General features: G+C 43.7%; 2 protein-coding genes across 2 annotated transcripts in view; one reads left to right on the top strand and one right to left on the bottom strand.

The window, feature by feature from the left end:
- Positions 1-3,380: 3,380 nt before the first annotated feature.
- ppp1r1c (protein phosphatase 1, regulatory (inhibitor) subunit 1C) lies at positions 3,381-18,434 on the top strand (the record flags this gene model as incomplete). Its single annotated transcript, XM_080838434.1, has 6 exons — positions 3,381-3,461; positions 4,746-4,806; positions 8,297-8,328; positions 8,970-9,036; positions 14,428-14,646; positions 17,070-18,434. 6 exons carry the CDS (start codon positions 3,381-3,383, stop codon positions 17,162-17,164), a joined length of 555 nt encoding a protein of 184 aa, XP_080694560.1. The 3' UTR covers positions 17,165-18,434.
- A 1,255-nt stretch (positions 18,435-19,689) lies between these two features.
- The window catches only part of pde1a (phosphodiesterase 1A, calmodulin-dependent), a gene marked incomplete at its 5' end in the record, with an annotated part of 40,007 nt that continues 39,659 nt past the window's right edge, over positions 19,690-20,037 (bottom strand). Inside the window, one exon of the mRNA XM_080839986.1 lies at positions 19,690-19,785. Within this exon, the coding sequence (XP_080696112.1) occupies positions 19,739-19,785 (47 nt within the window). The 3' untranslated portion in view covers positions 19,690-19,738. The remainder of the gene's footprint in view (positions 19,786-20,037) is intronic.

Genomic DNA, 20,037 nt, shown 5'->3' with positions numbered 1-20,037 from the left:
GTTATTGTTGTTATTGCTGTTGTTGTTGTTCTTGTTGTTTGTCTTAAGTCCTAAAATGATTTGTAATACTAATTGATTCGTATTACCTGTACGTATGACTGCAGTTTATGTGCTAGGGAAGCACTATGTTTTACTTTGCTAACTTGTCACCTCTGGGATGCATGAGGGATGATGTCTAAAGCAGATCATTAATAAAGATTTATTTATTTTCAGTAAATCTGTTGTGGTGGTGTTTATCTAATGCAAAACAGCACATACATACACATTCAAAGTGCTTTACAAATGAGCAGATAAAACAATAGGGAGCTGATAATTGCAGACAGCTTAGCAAGGATCTGCCTCCGTATGACATCTTCTCGAGGTGTTGCTCACAATGGTTCATACCATTGTGTTTAGTTTTTTTTGTCTCTTCATTTGTCCCTGGTCCTTAATTTGTCCCATGCAGAAAATCTCATCTCCTCAGCTGAACATTCAACTCAACGCCACTTCCTATTTATTGTGAACAATATGCACAATGCCCCAGCAATTCACACTGCTCTTGATGATAAGGCCCTTCCAACAGCTTCATTTAAATTAAGTGCTATCGCCTCTTTGTCTGTTGCCCTTTTCTGTAAGCACTCAAAAAGGTCCCTAAAATAAATAAACACACACCCATGTTTATGAAGAAAATGAATAAATGTCATTCTCATTTCCCCATCACTGGCTGTGCAATCTGGGCCCGTGTTGCCATAGAAACGTGTCTCTCAGACAGGGCCACATTATGAATCTGTCGGTGGCACTGCAGGTTGAATGGGTGCTTAAGGGATTTGATATTATAAGGAGCCCTTTTGTGCAGTGGGCCACAGAATGGGGTTGGCAGACACACCACAGGGATAAACTCTTGAAAGAGCTGCCGCTGAAGAGGTCTGCTCTGGTGATTTGACACACAGGTGTCATTGAGCGGTCAGGTAAAGTCATGATAATACATACTAACTGCATCTACAGACCAAGCCTCGAGTTCATCTCAGATCATTTGAGAGGGTTTCTTTTTCCTCCAAAAATGTATAGAGACTCTTACAAAAGATTAACTGTGCCGGGTTTTTTTTTTGTTGGGCCTATTACTTTCTAGGAGGATTTGCAGCTTGTGGAAGTTGGCTTGTGTACCTGCTGTGTCCTGTGTGCTGACTGCTGGCACCAGAAGATTGCTGTGCATTCAGAGACTGAGTCTGGCGGACTCGTGTGCACCCTGCATGTCTGCACTCTCAGTCTCCTACTGTTGTTCACCCTCCAATCACTCCTTCTCGCTTCTGGGAGGAAACAACGGGGCCTGTGTTGGGTTGTGGTGTTTTGCGCAGAGAGGGGCTTGCGTGTGTGTTTTGGAAAATGTGCTTTTCCTGGATTGGTGTGGAGTGAGTGTGGCGCCGTGCGTGCGGCACCCCAAACCTGGCAACCCAGTGGAAAACCGATGACCTAATTCTCAACAGATAATTCCTCCTGAATATAAATGTGAGCTGTTAGTTAAACAACTAAACTGTGTCGATTGAGGTTACCCTACATTTCAAGTCACGACACCCAAGGGGTCCCTTCTAACGCAGCCTAGCTCCCAACATCAAGCCATGCCGCGGTCTTCTGGCTCCACTCCAACCCCTTCGACCCCCTGAAGGCTTTACTCTAACTCCCTGGCATTTCCTCAGGTGCATTGGGTGTTCCTGGAGTGTGGGGGGATGACCTCATGCCACCTCAATGGGCACCATTGGTGCACTGGCACAAACAAGAGCTGGGGCAGAAGGGCCCCGCGCCAACGGCTACAGAGGTGGACTTGTTGACTGGTCATGAAAAACATTTTGTCCCACCTCAGTGTGTTTTGAAGCACTTGTGATATGCAATGGAACTGTCCAGAAAAAAAGCTTACCAGCACATAGGAAAGTTAATGAGTGTATGGAGGGATGTCGAGCGTCTAGTTGCTCTCTATCAAATACTAGGCTACAGTGTTGTGCTAGAGAGGTTGTGTGCAGACTTGTGAATAATTGTGTAAAAGACAGTGATGTTATTTTTGTAAAAGTTAAAGTTTAGAGTTCAGAATTGTGCCCCCTATTGTATCTGTTTGAAGTTTCCCTCCTGGCCTCATTGTGTTTTTCATTCAGATTGTCAGCCGAAGAGCAAAGAAATACCTTTTCAAAGAGTGGTCCATTTATAGTCTTTCCTCAAGTCCTCTCATTGAGGTTAGCTGAACAAATGGCTAATACAGTATTTGTAAATGTTTCATTAGAAGGAATTATAATGAACAAAACCTGCCGCACTGACAATATTAGCCAGGTCAACCTAAAAATAAAAGCCTGTTAGGACATTGATGCATAACTCTCCACCGAAGTCATTTTGAATAATTAAAAAATCCACAAATGACGTGCCATGGTTGATTGAGGACGTCCTGCATTATAAAACACAGAGGTTTACTTTGGCCTGGGAAAAAGAAAGGGGAGGGAAAAGTGACGAGAGAGAGCCTGGGAAGGGAGGGCAGAGGGGGAGGGAGGGAGGAAGGGGAATGAGGAGGGGGAAAAAATTACCAGCAGCTTCCTGAACTTGGATCATCAATAATGGAGGACGCATCAGCAGGTCCCGGTGGGGGTTTATATTGCACTTCTGTGAGTGTTGCTAATGATACTGGGGAAAGAGGGAGGAGGCAGCGCTGTATCTCACAGATAGCAGCCCTGCCCAGCCCAGCCCAGCCCAGCCCATCGTGGGAGGCAGCCGATTGGAGAGGGAGTCCAGTGCAGAGAGGAGGACAGCGCTGCTGGTAGTCTGAGAGCGAGTGCAGGGGTGCTGGAGACTGAGATTGGTGGAGCAGCCCCATCACTGCTTTTGCCTGATTTTGAGATTTCGTGGAAGAAGGCCGGGGAAAGAAATCTGTTGTTTTGTTTCTTTCTGGGTCGGGACGTGACCAAAGTATTTTCCTCCCTTCTCTTCTCATCCCTTCCTCTCCTCTTTCGCACTTACTTCTCACTTTACATTTAGTTTTCTTCTTTTGTTGTTTATCATCTCATATTATCTCTCCTTCCTTTGACTTTCCTGTACGTATATTTATATACACACCTCCCACGTTTTCTCTCTCTCTCTCCCTCTCTCTCTTTCTCTCCCTCTGAGTGGAGCAAGAGGGAGGCGGGCAGTCCAGGGAGAGCAGTCAGAGTGCTCATAAGAGGTGGGGGCCAGAGAGGAGGCTGCTGCTGCTGTAAGCTGTAAGCTTGGCCACACAGCTGCTCACCAGTAGTAGGTCTTCTCTCTCTCTCCTTTCAGTCTCTCTCTTGCTCTCTCGTTCTCTCTCTCTCTCTCTCACGCTCACTATCCCCACTCCCTCCCTCCTCTCTCGGGTCTCTGTCTCACTCTGCGTGTCCTGCGAGGAAAGCATGGAGCCCAACAGTCCCAAGAAGATCCAGTTCTCTGTGCCACTGTTCCAGAGCCAGCTGGACCCACAGGCATCCGAACATGTGAGTAGAAAGAGAGAGCGAGAGAGAGAGAGAGAGAGAGAGAGGAGAGAGAGAGAGAGTGCTTGGGACTGGGAAAGCTCCTATTCCTCTCAGGGTAATGGAGTGTGTGTGTGTGTGTGTCTGTGTGTGTGTGTGTGTGTGTGTGTGTGTGTGTGTGTGTGTGTGTGTGTGTGTGTGTGTGTGTGTGTGTGTGTGTGTGTGTGTGTGTGTGTGTGCGTGGTGGGGATGAGGGATTGGGGTCCTCTAGAGACCCACTCAAAGGGCTCTCTGCTTTGTTCAGGTTTCTGGTAAATCTATTTTGCAATATGGGCACATTATAGGGATTAGAGCTAATGGTAGTCTATGGAACAGCTCTGCTGTGTGAGGTGTTTTTGTGGAGAGGATGATTTCTTTCTTCTGTGTGTCAAGTGCTACACAAAGAAAAAAATACTCCATTTCTCAGGGAAATCTCAGGTGCCTTCACTGATTGTCCTTGATACCTCTTTTCATTTAGGACATTTCTATTTTAGAAAAGCAAATGCTCATAGCAATAACCATAGTGTGCATCATTGTGAGGCTGTCATCTGTATTATAAGAAACGCTTCACACAAGCAGCTCCCCTGCCAGAAACGATGTGCTACACTCTTTTATCTGGGGTGAACTTTTGCTGACGGTGGGGCAACAACAAAGTGCTAAAAAAAAAAAAAATTATGATGATGCTAGGTCGGTGTCCAATCAGTTTCAAGCATGGCTGTGCTGACTAAGACCGCCATTAGAACAGGCTTTATCAGGCCTTTTCCTTTGTGCCTCATCAACTATATCACTGAACAGGCGTGAAAACCATGATGTAACAAAATGGAAGAGATTGTAGGTGAAAGGTTTAGTGTTTTTTTGCCTGTTCTTTCGAGTGCTTTTGCATTGATTGTGATGTCCTTGGATGAGAATGAATTGGGCCTTCTTAATATGAGATCATGTCTTATTGGACATGTGTCGCCAACAGAGCATTGTAAATGTTCGCAACCCATCCCCCCCCATGTCTTCTCAGTCATTGATTGAATTGATGTCCAGTCTCCGTGCATCATAGTTTGACACACATGTGCACGCAGTGTCCAAGGGAAATTCCGAGAATGAAGCAGTCTAGAATCCACTGTTCGCTAGTGTCCTCATTTATTAGATTCCAGTGTTCAGTTTGGAAAAGTGCACTTATGCTAAGGCTTGAGTTTGTGTTACAGGAACAGGATTGTGACTTAATGAAGGGGGTAAGTTCTTATCAAATGTAATGTGTAAAAACCTCTGTCCTTCTAGATCCGAAAGAGAAGGCCCACACCTGCCACTCTGGTTATTTACAATGATCCAAACGCAGCAGGTAAGACTGATCTGGTATTCTGTGCATGAATGAGCTTAGAAGGGGAAAGCTGAGAGAAATTAGCCGTGAAGCTCTCACTCAGAGACACACTCAGACACACTCAGAGGTAGTAGCTCAGAGACAGTTATGGTAGACATTTACATTTATTGTTCTCTTGATATAATGAGCTCTGTTTGGAATCATTTGCGATTCATAATTTAGGCTGTGATTAGCTTGACAGAATTTAAATATGAATTTGTTTCCCATCAACGTAATTACCATACAAATGAGCTCTGCCAGTGTAGGTAAATTAAGAATAACACTTAACACTCATACACTAGTTAAAAAAAGAAGTTTTTTTTTACATTCACAGGCACTAAAACAAAGACATTTCCAAACATGACCTTAATGTTTGATAATCAGTGGCGTAAGTGATGATGCAGGGGAATGTTTTGTCTCATGCTATGAGCCAGCTGAAGGGGGGGGGGGGGGTTGTTAAGTTGAGTTCAATGGAGATTCTGTGTTCTGTAATCTAACCTTGAGTGCAGAGCAGCGTAGCATGTTGTGTGTGTGTGTGTGTGTGTGTGTGTGTGTGTGTGTGTGTGTGTGTGTGTGTGTGTGTGTGTGTGTGTGTGTGTGTGTGTGTGATGCTGGGGTCGCCGGCTGGTATCAGCATAAACATCCTTCCATGTGGCTTCAGCATATGGAGCCAGTGGGGTGGCGGCAAATCCAACAAACGTAGTCATCGCAAGAACGCCACAACCCTCTTCACGGTCTGTCGCGTTAACGAGCGAGAACCACGTAGAACAGAACAACTCTGTGCTCTTGCCCTTCACACCCCGTATCATCAGCCATTTGTAGCAGAACTGTCAGTACTCGTCCGTTCCCTTGAACCTAACATCTGTTACATGCTGAAGACACAGAGTTCAGTACATACTCCCCTCCACTGAGGCACAGTCATCATTAGGCCGCAAAATGGCCTTGAGCTGGCATGTGACCATGTGAGATTACTTCAAACAGGACAGTACACCTCCAGCCAAAACATCCCTACTTAATTCAGGTTCAGGCTCTGTACAGCGCCTTGAGACAATTGTATTGTTATGGCGCTGTATAAATAAAATGTAATTGAATTCGCTGAAAAATGTAAGGTGTCAACTTCCATAATGGTCCTAGAAAGTGGAGCTGGTGGTCTAGCAGCTCAAAATGAACAATGTATACAGCGATGGATTGAAATCGTGTTCAGCCTTTGAGGTAACTTTCCATGGTTATTGGTGGGACTGCACAACAATCATGTCCATCAAGGAAGAGAGTGGCAATATTCCATTGGTAACTGCTAAGCTGTGAACCCATGAGGGCCGTGCTTACCCATGATCTTTTCACTGATCTGGCACCCGCAGCCATCTTATATTCTAAGTCTTTGACAAGCTGCCAACAAATCTTGAAGGCTGCTTTTAAAATGTCCAAACAGAAGCCAGCCCCATCACCCACCAACTAATGCAACACCGCAGATTTGAAAATGGCCTCATTACGTAGGCCTACGTTCCATAAGACACGCTGGTCCAGATCTTTCCTCAGCTAACTCCCTCTCCCCCCAAGCATGTGTTTATATCGTCCTCCCTCCTCAGCCAAAGCACTATCATACCCCATCTTTATGCAATTGCTGCCAATGGGACCCCTCTAGTGTACCAAAGCAAGTGATTATTTCACTCCACTGCAGAAGAGCTCTATGGATGATTGGCTCTCAAAACCCTATTTGTTTCCAAAACACTTTTCCTGGGTCCTAGTTTTCCAAGCTGTGCCCGCTGTATGATAGCTGGCATCCTCCATGGACAAATGGTTGGAAGGCATCAGCCTTAAAATGGTTTACTTTTCTCCACTTTAAGCCCTGATTATATGCACTGGTTTGGTTCTCACACAAACGGGGGGCTATTGGGCTGGTGTGGCTGTGTGCTTCGAGTGGTGGACTGGGGCTTATTTTCCACTTTTTGGATGCGAGTAGTAGGGGGTGTACGTGGGAGCGCTGTACAGGACAGCATTCAAACAACAAGCAGGCCTTTGTCCAGTTGGTATTTCTTCACACGATCAAAAAAAAAACAGTTTTTCTCTCGTTAAAAGAGCCATCTTTGTAGATTCCTAAACTTTTGCGTCACATGGCCGCTCTGTGACGTGATTCACAGTCTCTGGGACATATCTTTACAGTTCTCAGGATATGTTTGAAGCCCAGCAGCTTGGATGCATTACCCTGGCGCTGCTGATTGCGTTACTGTGCACTGAATCCGTTCCAAACCTATGGGCACTGGTAGCTGCTGCTCTTTTACAATACCACTCAGTAATAACATCCTCATGCGTACAAAGTGGTGCATTGACGAAGTAATAGCCTTAGTAATAAAACAGCCCTCTCTGGTGAGTCAAGTTTAAAACAGGTTGCTGTGTTCTTTTTCCTCAGCTAGCCGTGTCGCCGCGCTCGTTTTAATCAGGCCATAAACAGGCTCTTTCCCTTAGCTTCCCAAAGCGGCTGGAGCGTCTATAAAGGCAAAGTCTAAGTGGGAGCTGTTCAGGTGCTTCATGCGAAACGTGGGACCGTTCAGAGTGTTTCTTTCCAGGGCACACTGGAAGCTGAGAGTAAGCGTGCTCATGTCCCGCTTTTCCTATGCTTATGGACGTATTAATCACAGATGGACCACTTTCATTCATATTTCTACCCGCGTTTCCCTACTTTTATAAGGGATTGTGTTGTGTAACTTGTGGCCAAAGAACTTGCTAGTGTCCATTTTCCTTCCTTAAAGATTTAATGATGATTATTTCCATCAGTGGATGAGAGGTTTTCCATTAAGTCAAAACAGACGTAATTTTAGGACGGTTTAGTCTCGGCCCGGAAAATTACATTACACCGTTCCACGTAATGTGTCAAGAAATCATGGTTGCGTAACCTCAAACCCTCTGCAGTTGTATAACCTCTGTACTAACAAACATGTAAAATATTATAATTTATAATGTAAGGCAAACATAAAGAGCATGTTCAGCTAAAGGAACGAACCATTGATAGTAATTTTTGTCTAAGGCATTTCTGCTGTCATTTCATGCGTGAACCAGGTCGATCCTACTTCACTAAAGGTCGTTAAGGCTAAGGGAATGATCGACGGAATGTGTTCTGGGTCTAAATCTGGGAAAAATTACGATCTCACGGACAGAGCTTTCCCGCAGCATAGCCTAATGCCTTTCTTTTTCGCATCCACAAAGTCATGGTTCATGGTTTCGACTAATTGCTCGTTGCTGGTTGTGTGTTATTAAATGAAATATATGTTGTTGTTTTTTAGATCATAAATGATTCACTATACAACCATGACTAAGCAGGTTATGATCATGGCGGGTGTGTTGCTTCTGTGTTAAACTGGACCTTGCTGTCTGGCTGGACAGGCCTATTTTGTTAGCCATCAATGGGAACACTGTGAGGAAATGGACAGGATGAGTCATGAATGTTTTCTGTTTGTTTGTTTGTTTGTTTTTAAAGATGACAAACAGACACCCAGCGGCCAGGGAGAGGTATGTTTATCTTTTGCACAATCTATAGATGCTTCATGTTTTTTCATGTATCTTACGAGTTGTAGTCTATGGGGTATTACAAAACTTAGCATCAACTGTACCTGACAAATGGTTTTATGACTGATTTTGGGCATGACATATGTTAACAGGGCATTTCAAATTTTAATATTACATTATTTACATACTTACAATACAAAATCAAATATTTATATAAGTATATTTATATATTAAGTATGTTGTATGTGCTATGTGTGTTAGTCCTGTAGGTGTAAGTACCATACAACTGCCTTTGTATTTACCATGTATAGTATAAAGCCAGAAGAGCATCCTCAACAGCCTCATTACTGCAATCCTCCCCACTCCACCCGTGAACCAACTCTGGACTCGTATTGCAGTTCCCCACTCCTCACTTACTGCCCCACAGACATGCTTGACCACATTAGCCCAGGTTAGCCTGAGCAGCAGGCCGGGTCTGTGGTGCGGTATGGAGGACGCTCTCTCTGATGCGGTTGTCATTGATTACCTGAGAGGGACGGAGCTCCTGAAATAGAGTGGAGGTGGGGTGTGGTGGGGGTGGGGGGTTGTTGAAATCAGATCTGTGCTCTCATGCTGTTCTTTTCCATTCCCCTCGCTGCCGCCAGGCTCCCAGCACACAGCTCTCCCCTGCACAGAGGAAGCAGAGTGTTTACACGCCGCCCACCATGAGAGGTGCTTTACACACACACAAACACACACACACACACACACGCACGCATGCATACATACTTGCATGCACAAACACACACTCACACACCCATATATATAAACATACACACTCAGGCACATTCTCACAAACAAGCATATTCATCATTGTATGCATGCACGCTCACACCTACATACACATATGCATATGTATACACCCACTCCTACACATAAAAAAAGGAAGATTTACATGCACCTCTTATGTGCACGTACCCACACACACGCATGCTTATACATAAATATTCACACAGGCCCAAACCTACAGTACATATACTGTCATGATTATGCATATCTATGCGCATACACACACAGAAACAAAAAGGTCTGACATATAAACTACACCCTCTGTGCTAGGCCGCCTTGTATCTTCACTCATGTATGTTATGTTGAGCCAATCACTGTACTTATTTTTTTTAACTGCAGACATCTGATTGGCTGTTGGCCTCCTGCATTTTATCAGGCTTGTTTTCCTCTTGAGTTTGTCTCTTCCTGCTCCACCATCCCGCATTTCTGACATTTTGTTTAGCCTCATTTCTTTATTAAGTTTTCCTGCGCCTTAGTGAGTGGGTCTGTGGAGAGTGGTACACTGGTGGCGCACGGCCTCTTACAAAGGGGGACAGAGAACGTCTCAGTATGTTAGCATGCATGCAAAAGGAAACAGCACTGTTAGGCCTCAACAGTTGATCATAAAAAGGATGCAGAATATTATGGACTGGAAGATTAATCACACTCATTCTCCTGGAAGTAGAATAGACCATGTTCGTTTTTTTATAGCATCACAGAGACTGGATTGTTAACCCTGATTGAAACTGCTCTGCACATCTAGATAATTACAGGGATGAGTGCAGAGGTCACATCTACGTTGATTGAAAATTTAAGCGAAACCTGTCCCACACACATGCTCGCATTCAGTATTGTTAATCTGCCTCTCCATTATAAAAGCATCATGCCCATTGCATCATGGACTCTCAAGTCAGTGAATGAACAACAACTCTTCTATGAAAGACCTGTTGATGTGGTTGTTGTTCAGAAAAGGGCAAAACTCTTTCACTGGAGCAGAATCTTGGCTCGGTCGTTGAGTCCGACGAAATCACGTGTGGCTGCTGTCACAGGGAATTTTAAGACAATATGAAACGGCACCAAATGTCTGATTCGCTGACTCATGGCCAAGGCATTTCCTGTAATGGACGTGCTAAATCCACATTAGCTTCTTCTATTGATCCACGGATCCTTCTAGTGCCTCCCCTCCCCACCCCACCCCAGCTTTCAAATGGACAGACGGCCGTCGGACCAGTGCTCTATGTAATGAGTGAACACTCAGCATCCTTTCAAATCTCATTAAGTAGAACGGCACTCATCTCATTCCAGCAAAGGGGGGTGGGGATGTGGGTGGGGAAGGGGCGGGTTGGGGGGGTTATGGATGTCTGTCTGCTCTTCTGCCTGCTGTTGACTTCAGTGCTCACCTTACAGACCAGGAAAACACAGGAGTTACAGGTTAACCAGGACAGTTTACTGAGGCTGTGACAATCACCCGGATGAAAAATTACGTAGACACACAAGTTGCGCAGTCACAGTTTCACTGTAATTTTGCTTTCTTTCAAGAAGCAGATCTTACAGCATTTAAATTAATTTGTAACAGATATTCATATCCACAGCAATTTACAGTTGAGGTTTACTATACTTTAGGTCTATACATAATACTCTCTGTGAGAAGTCTAGCCCAAGACTTTGGTGTTATTCAGACACTGGTGAATTAGCTCAGTGAGTGGAGCACTTGGATAGCATAGCTCTCCTTCAGGGCTGACAGGCTCATTTTCCATGGTTCAGCTATCAGGAATATTCTGCTTTCTGCCCTAAAGTCATGGATTTGAGTGCCCTGAACTGTGAATAACATTATCATCTATGCTTATTGTGTCACTTTAGAGTGAATGAATGTGAATATGCTATGAATAACACAGGGCATGACCGTTTAGATGTTTCACGTATACCCCCCTGTTTTCTGTGTTGAAGTTTCACAGTATGTGATTGTATCTTCCTTGCGTTACGTGGTCATAGATCGTAACCCTTGTAATAATGGGAGAAGCCACTCCGGGCAGTGACGTGGTTGGTGTGTTGCTGTGTTGCTGTGTGTGTTAGTGTGTGGGTAACCAACAGGGACTGTGGGAGCTGTAAAAGGTCACCATTGTTGGTTTATTTACAATAGTTAAAGATACAGGCAGCAGGAACTTGAAGCTGTTATGATAAACAGCTATGCTATAAGACACTGAGAAAGTACATGAATTTAGTTTGTGAATTCTTTGGTTTACAACCTGAATTTTTGCGTCACGCTTTTTTGTGTTCTTTCCTTTGCGAAGTTTGCCTTTCACATATCATTTTTCCATTCTATGAGTCATACAGCTTACATTATTCTCTCGCAAGGGCTCATATGTAATCCTGACCTTCAATGGCTTCATATGATACCTACAGTGAATGATTTTAGCTTTATCAGCATTATGCAGTTGTTTTCTAGAAGATTCTGTGATTCTACGGGCTGACTTTCATAAGCAGTAACCTTGCCACATTGTTCTACGTGTATCTCAGCAGTACTCATGTTATAATATCTCTCCTGTAACAAATGAGGGTACGAATGCCCATAGGAAGAAGCTGTGGCTAATTTAGTTACACACAGTAATTTATGCCACAGATGGAAACTTGCGTAGAGTAACCATAATGGGCTGTTTTGAATTATTGGTAATTAGGAGTATTCCTGCCTTTGAGGCACAGCACCACTAGGACCACTACAGCAGCTGGAAAGACTTCCAGTGAGGACTGCTGGGAATCTTAAAAAATGGGAAGCTGTGGGCTGACAACCCCTGTGTGTGTGGATTTGTGTGGCTGTGTGTGCGTGTGTGTGTCTGTGAGTGTGTGTGTGTGTGTGTGTGTGTGTGTGTGTGTGTGTGTGTGTGTGTGTGTGTGTATGTTTATGTGTGTGTGTGTGTGTGTGTGTGTGTGTGTGTGTGTGTGTGTGTGTGTGTGTGTGCGTGCGTGCGTGCGTGTGTGCGTGTGTGTGCGTGTGTGTGTGTATGTGGTGTTGTGCTGTCTCTCCTCCTCCTGTGCCGGGTGTAGAGCTGCAGCTGGTGGTGGAGCAGCACTTTCAGAGGCAGGAGCAGCAGCAGGAGGCGGGGCTTGCCGACAGCCCCGACACGCCCAGTCCAATCACGGCGCAACGCTACGGCAATGCCGCGTCCCCACTGTGGGTCAACCACAACTGCCCCGAGCCCAATGGCAATGACGCGTGCGTCAGCCAGACCCTTGGCACGCAGGGCAGTCCAGGCAGCAGCACTGCTGCTGGGGGTAAGTCCAGGCCCCCAGGCGCCACAGTGGACCTCCATCGCTCTTACCTGCATGACTGAGGCCAACTATCTAGATGGCCTCACTGTGACATGTATCCACAGTCTGCTTATATTAGTAATAAGACTGAGTTGTGTTTGTATAGCACATTTATAAACATAAAGATGTTTTATGTTCATGGGGTAACAGTGGACACTGCATCACTCTTATCATCTTTACATTGTTCATCTCCAAATCGGACGTCATCCAAAGAACTCCCTATCCCTACGCATGAGGTGAAAGTCAGGGATGGAATGTAAAAGTACCACAGAGCTTTTGCTCCTTATAGACCCTGAGTCTGCAGACTTCCTTTTCCGGGATGACCTTCCTGGTCAAGGAACTCTGCTGAGTCACTGTAGGTTGTCCAGAAGCTAAAAGTGGAATACCAGGATGAATCACTACTTCCTGATGGTGAACGTTTCACCTCTGCTTAAGACCCACAGATTTGATTCCCATGTATCTGGATCTTAGTCAGCCTGCAGTGCAGATCTGGCCTCCACTTGACACGAATCCGCTGTGGTCTAGGTCTTCACTGTCTGGATGTCCCTCCTCGCATTGAAGGACACAGGACAACAGTTTGCATGTAGAGTGACTGTCCTCAGCTATCACTGTATACAACAGCATGAGTCCACTGAGCCTGAACCAGATCTGAGCCTGACTGGGGCCAGAACTGGGCCAGATCTGGGCCGCCTAAGGCTCAGCTGATCTCTGGGTTGTATATTGAACACTCAAGGTGTGTTGTGACCGGATTTGGCTAATCCGCTTTGTTTGTCTCTCTCTTTGTTGTTGTTGTTGTTGTTGTTTTTGTTTGTGGTTATTGTTATTATCGTTTTATTTTATTTTACGTATATTTCCATGCAGGAGAGTCACCAGAGGCTTCAGAGTGTCAGCAGAAAAACTTGTCAAGCCCCTCGACAATTTCTCGATAACCTCCCAGTAGCGTCTTCACTCTGTTGTACATCAATTCTGGACTTTTACTTTACAAGGCTTTTCCTGAAGCGTTTAACTGATTCCGTACAGTAACATAATAGTCCACACATTAATCACAGTACATTGTAATCTTCATAGAGTATGCAATCCATAATCCTCAAACAATTCCCTGGCTGTCCATTCAACCTCTATTAGCTTGTTGAATATTTTCTACTGTTTGAATTAGACTCACAAATGGGTTTTCATTTATTTATAGCTGTCTGTTAGAGGTTTTCATCATTCAGGCACTTTTAACTCTGCATACTCTCTCTGTCAGGCCAAAAATATATACAGCATATTTTCTGCCACATGCTGTATTACTCTCTTTCTTTGTTGTGTAGTTTTCAGTTGCATTCAGTTATGGAATGAGTGCAGTCTCTCCTAAAACATATTGGAAAAGAAATAAAGAGATAACTGTATTTTAAAAGCTGGAAGCTATAAACTGCTGAGTGTCTGTCCATATGTTTTATCTGATGGCAAGATCTGCATTTTTTTGTTTTCTGATCATCCATTTATGTTTATGACATATTCAGTTAAGTCAATAAATATATTTATCAAGAATAAGGTTATGCTGCACATGTACTATATCTACATAATTACACACATTGTATACGTGAGATATGTATCGTGCGGTTGTCATTTGAAGAACATTAGTGGGGAAAGTCTTTAATCTGAAGAGGTTGAAGTTTGGCATTGACATGCTGATTCTGTCTGTGTGTATCTCAATATTAGCACAGTTAAAGTGCTCTGTTAGCCGAGCAAGCATGCTCTTGTTCTCATTAATGTTACACTAATGCCATTTTACTGCTCTCCAAACATGACTCTTGATAATCAGTCCTGAGTGTGGTGATGTGTGACCCTAAGCAGTAAGTAAGATGAGCTACCTCTCTGTGAAAGTTGACCCCAGCCGTGCCCCTCAGGATGGACTCATAGTATGTGTGTGTGTGTGTGTGTGTGTGTGTGTGTGTGTTTGTGTGTGTGGGTGGGTGGGTGTGTGTGTTTGTTGTGTTCTCTCTGTAGGAAGAGAGCATCAGACCGACGGTCATGGAGCATGCGGGGAGGAGGACAGGGACACCCCACACCCACATCCACCCCACCCCCACTCGATTCCTGCCTCGCTGTCACGGCAGGGCCTGTCTCACCTTGACACGCTGTCCGAATCTGAGGAGCTGTCAGCAGTGGGAGCTCCTCCCCGGCGTAAAGACACGCCCTACCAGCACCAGCCCCCTTTCACCCCAGGTAACATGCTCATCTGATGCATCTTGGTAACATGCTCACCTGTCCAGCTGATGCATCTTGGGACCATGCTCACCTGTCCAAGTGATGCATCTTGGTAACATGATCACCTGGTCCAGCTGATGCATCTTGGTAACATGATCACCTGGTCCAGCTGATGCATCTTGGTAAACAAAGCTAGTCTTCAGCACTTTTTGTTCTAACATCCATAAACGAAACTTTTGGGGTTGGTGTTGTGTGAAAGCAACTGGCTTTGGCCAGTGTCCAGATTATACTGTGTGGGATCAGTCAGTGGGTCAAGTTGGGTTTCTAAAAGACAAATATACCTGAATTATCTTGACACAATACAAATTAAGTATGTGTATTGTGTATGATTTGTGCTTAGGAATATCTGTTAGACTCGTATAGTGCAGATATAGTCGTATAGTGCTTAGTGAAACTTATCAAAACCAGAACCTCATCAGAGTGAATAGGTTGACTGTTTTCAAATTGTTCCCTTATTTCACTGTAACCACGAGCAGAGCGGTGAGATAAATAAGATGGTGTTCTCGTGTGCCAGTGTGTCTGCACACCAGATGGTCTGTTCCTTTGCACATGTGAAAGACTCCCTTCTGTGACATAATGTACTCTCTCTCTCCCTGTCGCACACCACATTTGTTCACACCCTATATATAATATACATGGTGTTATCTTGTTCCTGACCATTCCTGAGTGCACGCACAAAATTATATTTTTTTTTCTGTCGCAAAGAAATACTTGGTTTGAGCGCACAAATATCTATTTGCATTTCATATCAGATATAGCCTGGATACCAGCCTGAACTCCGCCCACAAAATGTTTGGTCTGGGAGATTCAGTCTGGCTTTGAGCTAGTTGGGAGAGATTCAAGTTTTCGGAAAAGCGATCTGACCAATCAAATTGTAAGGGCGGGCTTTATACGTTGATGGACAGATGACCAACCAACTCTTGAGTTGATTAGATAGATAGATTATACATCGAACAAAGATGGCACCGTCTCGGGAGCTTAGTGGGACATATTTTATATGATTTAAGCTATCTACACGACTTTTTTATGTCTACATTGACTTGGTTAGTTGTGTATGTGCAACACGAATGTTGCCGAGGATTGTAGGTCTTAACTGAAGCACTCTAGACCATTATTGATAGGTTATTGCTAATGCTTAGACAAAAAATCCATTGAAACAAATAGTAGCTAGCTATAGCCTTGCTGCTAGTAAGTACGTGAGCAGGCATATCTCACAGATATTGACAGCGCATTCATTTTGAAAGAGGAACAGAGAAACGCGATCAAGGCATTTGTCAATCGAAAATATGTTTTTGCCATCCTTCTTACGGGATCCGGTAAAAGTTTTAATGTATCAGATGGTCATACTATGTTGCTCTGATTAGTTGTAGGTATCCAATTGAGCGAAGAGGCATTTTTTTTCCTGGTTTGTTGAAACACGCCCCATAATCACAGCCCAATGGCTCAGCATCAGACTCATATTTTGACTATAATTATGAGTATGACATCGTCAGGCTATATCAGATATACACTATCTCGAATAAAGATTATTTCACTTGCTTGGAATCTTTTCTCTGTGTGCGCTCCGCTTGACCTAGACATGCTCATTCAATTTTGCAAAGAGTTAGAATTATGTCTCAAATGCATCATGGGAAATGTAGTTGAATCTATTAACCAATCGCAGAAAAGGGATAGGAGCAACAAAAAGTAAAATAATCTTACCCACAGATGGGCAAAATAGTTCCTTTCATGTAACCTTACCTTTTATAATTTGCACAGGATCTGTCAGGTGTATATTGAATAACATCCATCTAGATTAACAATCCTGTGCTGTTTTTGTTGTTGTTGGAAAGGTAAGGTGTCCAATTTGGGGGAAACCATCCAGCCTAATTTCATGGGGAAACAGTAACAAAGACACAGAGTTCAAAGTTGCTCACTGTGTATTCAGGAATGAGGCACGAAAATCACGCCATATCATACGTACATTTTTAAACACAGATTCATAGGCTACATAGCAAACACATCGTTATGTGGCCTTTACAAGCAAATTCTTTTAACTGTCGATAGACAAAATCCCTAGGCAAAAACTGCAGCTGTAGTCAGCGATTCTGGAGAAAGATTGTTGATATTTGAACTCAACAGTCAAACAAATACACCCCTCCCTCTCTCCTGTGCTGTCCTTCACCTGTCTTATTTATAGTGCCCTGTCATGTCCTACTCCAGTTCTTTCTGTCTGTTCCTAAACCTGTCTGATGCTGTCCTTTTGTGTCCTATCATCCTTGTCTTATGATATCTCCCTCTGTCTCTCTCGCTCTCTTTCTCTCTCTCTCTCTCTCTCTCTCTCTCTCTCTCTCTCTCTCTCTCACGACCTCTCATGATGTCCTCCTGTGTTAAACTTTCAGGAGTGAAGCAGATGAAGACACAGACACAGGCCGAGTCGCCCTTCCTTGAGGAAGAGGAGGCTCTCAGCGACCAGGAAGAAGGCGCCGCAAAGTGAGCACGTCCTGAAAAGGCCTGAGGGGCATGGAGGTTTGAAAGAGCTGTTTTGGGGGTATTTTTTTCAAAAGTGACCTTTCATTTTTCTATTATTTCTCACTTTTTTATTTTTTTATTACATCCTTTAATTAGTCCTTGCGTAGAGGTGATACTGATTGTCAACAAGTAACAATGTTTGGTTACTGGCATTGAAATCATCAGCAGTTTCTATGTTTTCTTTTCTTCATTTAATTACTTCAAGATTTGTTTTGTCATTCTTATCGTTCCTTTTAAAAGTGGAGGTTTAGGTTAAGGTTCTTCTTATTTCATGTGTTGATTATTGCAATAGAGGAGCCTGTTTGACAATGTCACAGCAATACTGGTGCAGCATGCAGAGGGGTGTCAGGCTGTGTACTGGTCTATGTGTTCTTACCACAGGGAGTAAAGCTTCATGGAGCTAGTACCAGTATACTGGCAAAGACGTGTGCATTCCTGACAAATGTACTTGTACTATTTTTGTAGATTCTGCTGTTTCATATTGAGGCTGTCAATGCGATGAATTTGTGAGACATTGTGAATGGAGTGGGACTCTTAAAGAATTGCAATTTATACTGTTTATCATGAGATTCTGTAAAGTCTCTTTAGTAAAACCCTGACTCTGTGAAAAAGACATGTTTCTTTCATACTGAGAATAGAAAATCTATTGTTCATAAAATGCCAATGCCAGAATCCTTCTTTGTATATAATCCAAATTAAATCACAAGCTTTTGTGCTTGTTAAGTCCACCAGTATTGGAGAACCTTGGATTGTCAGATAGCTCAAATCCTACAGCTTGCTTTAAAACGGTCCAATACAACTACCCACACACTGAAAGCAGAATAGTGCCTTAACCTGATTAAATAACCAGGTCAATATCGCTCATGTTATTTTCATGGTGACAAATTGATAAGATAGTTAACAGCATTCAAAGATGTATTTAAGATATTCTGTGTCAGTGTTATTCAATTTTAAGGAATGCGTTTTTAAATCTTTTAGTCTCTTTCTGTTTCTGTGCATGAGACATGTAGGTTATGTTATCTTATAACAAGTACTTGTACCAATTTTTGTTGCTAAACAGATATCCTGATCACGTTGTGCAAATGTGAAAGACTGTATCTGTCCATTAAAAGACAGCATTTTTTGGTCAGTACACAGCAACTGCAAATGTCTGAAGGAACTGGAACTGTTTCTCCATAGACTACCTGATGGAACTTGGTTGTGTTGGTCTAACGGCCCTTAATGAATCATGTATTTCCACATGAGTGATAACAACTTGATATTCAAAAGCAATAGCCTGCTGTTTGGACACAAGTAGAAATGTAATGAAATCCATGACACTTGCCTGAGGAACTGGCAGCTTTCATTTATGAAATGTGTTTCAATTATTTTTAGATGCATGGCTCTTACCAAAAATAAACATACCTGCTTTGTTTGCTTCAAAGTTTATTTTTGAACACCTTCTTTTGAATAGAGTCTCTGTTGACATTACTGTAAAGGTGTGAGGTGTGAACCAGACTACTGACGTGTTGTCATGACGCTGCAGGAGCAGCGGCGGGTCATCTGGGGAGAGGCGCAGTAACCTGCAGCTGAGGGCAGCAGAGTTTTGTGTGAATGTGCCTCCTCAGTGCACTGCAGTGAAAGAGGCAGTTATTATCTCCAGAGCAGACTGGAAGTGCTCACTTGGGACCCCGCTGCTGAAGGGAATGCACTGAAGCAGCAGGAACTGCAGCTTTCTCTCTGTGTGCACTTAGTTGAGATGAGGGGGTTTATGGTGTGTGTGTGCTGGTATATGTTTTTGTGTGTACAATACGTGTGTATGTACTTGTGTTTTTGGATGTGGGAAGATGTGTTTGTGTGTACAATACGTGTGTATGTACTTATGTTTTTGGATGTGGGAAGATGTGTTTGTGTGTGTTGGGGTGGGGGGTGGTTGTGGTGGGGTGAATGTGTGTAAGTGTGTGTGTGGATGTTGGTGGGTAGGTGGATGTGTTTTTGGTGTAAGTGTGTGTGTGTGTGTGTGTGTGTGTGTGTGTGTGTGTGTGTGTGGCAGGGTGAGAGGTGGCCATGGCTATGATCCCTACTGTGGCTAAAACCTACCACTCTGCAGTCAGTCAGATAATATTCCTACCAGAGAAAATGTGGGGTGGAGGCTGCAGGAGAGAGTGGAGAGTCAAGAGGGTTCCTGACGCTCATCTGCTAAAGCAGGACACTGAGGTCTAATGGTGGTCCCCCAGGGAGCTCACACACTAACTACTGACACATAACACTAACAATGTACCGTCCCTGTGCTGTTAGTCAGTTTAGACAGTCAGTAGACAGAAGCATGGCAAGATCCGAAATGTATGCAGCAAATAAAGTCTGACCACGGTGCAAAGAGAGAGTAGAACAATCTTTAATAAATAACAATACAATTGACTGAGCAGGAAATCATAAAAACATTTACAAAAAATATAATAATTATATAATCATATAATAATAATAATATTAATAATAATAACCAAATGAAAATCCAAACAGAAGTTAGGCTGATGCCAGGGAAGTGGAGGGCATCTGGCCATCAGGGACTCGGAGCATCCTCCTCAAGGACCTGCCGGTGTCCTTCTCCTGAAAGAACACAGTAACCATGACAACACTGCACACAAACAACAACTGTCCTCCAAATGCAAAGACCCGATCGGTCACTGGGAGGGTGGATGACCCTCCAGCTGGGGGGGGATAGGTTACACCTCTGTCATTGGTTGTGCCTGTCTGCGGTAAAAACGTGGTGCGGGGAAAACTACAGTACATCAGCTTTGGGTGAACTCTCTCTCTCTCCCTTTCTTGCATCATCTCCTGACAGTACACTCATAAAGACAC

This window comes from Sprattus sprattus, assembly GCF_963457725.1.
Source record: "Sprattus sprattus genome assembly, chromosome: 5".
Taxonomy (NCBI): Eukaryota; Metazoa; Chordata; class Actinopteri; order Clupeiformes; family Clupeidae; genus Sprattus; species Sprattus sprattus.
Note: the sequence above shows the minus strand (reverse complement) of the source record. Positions and strands in the feature narration are given on the sequence as shown.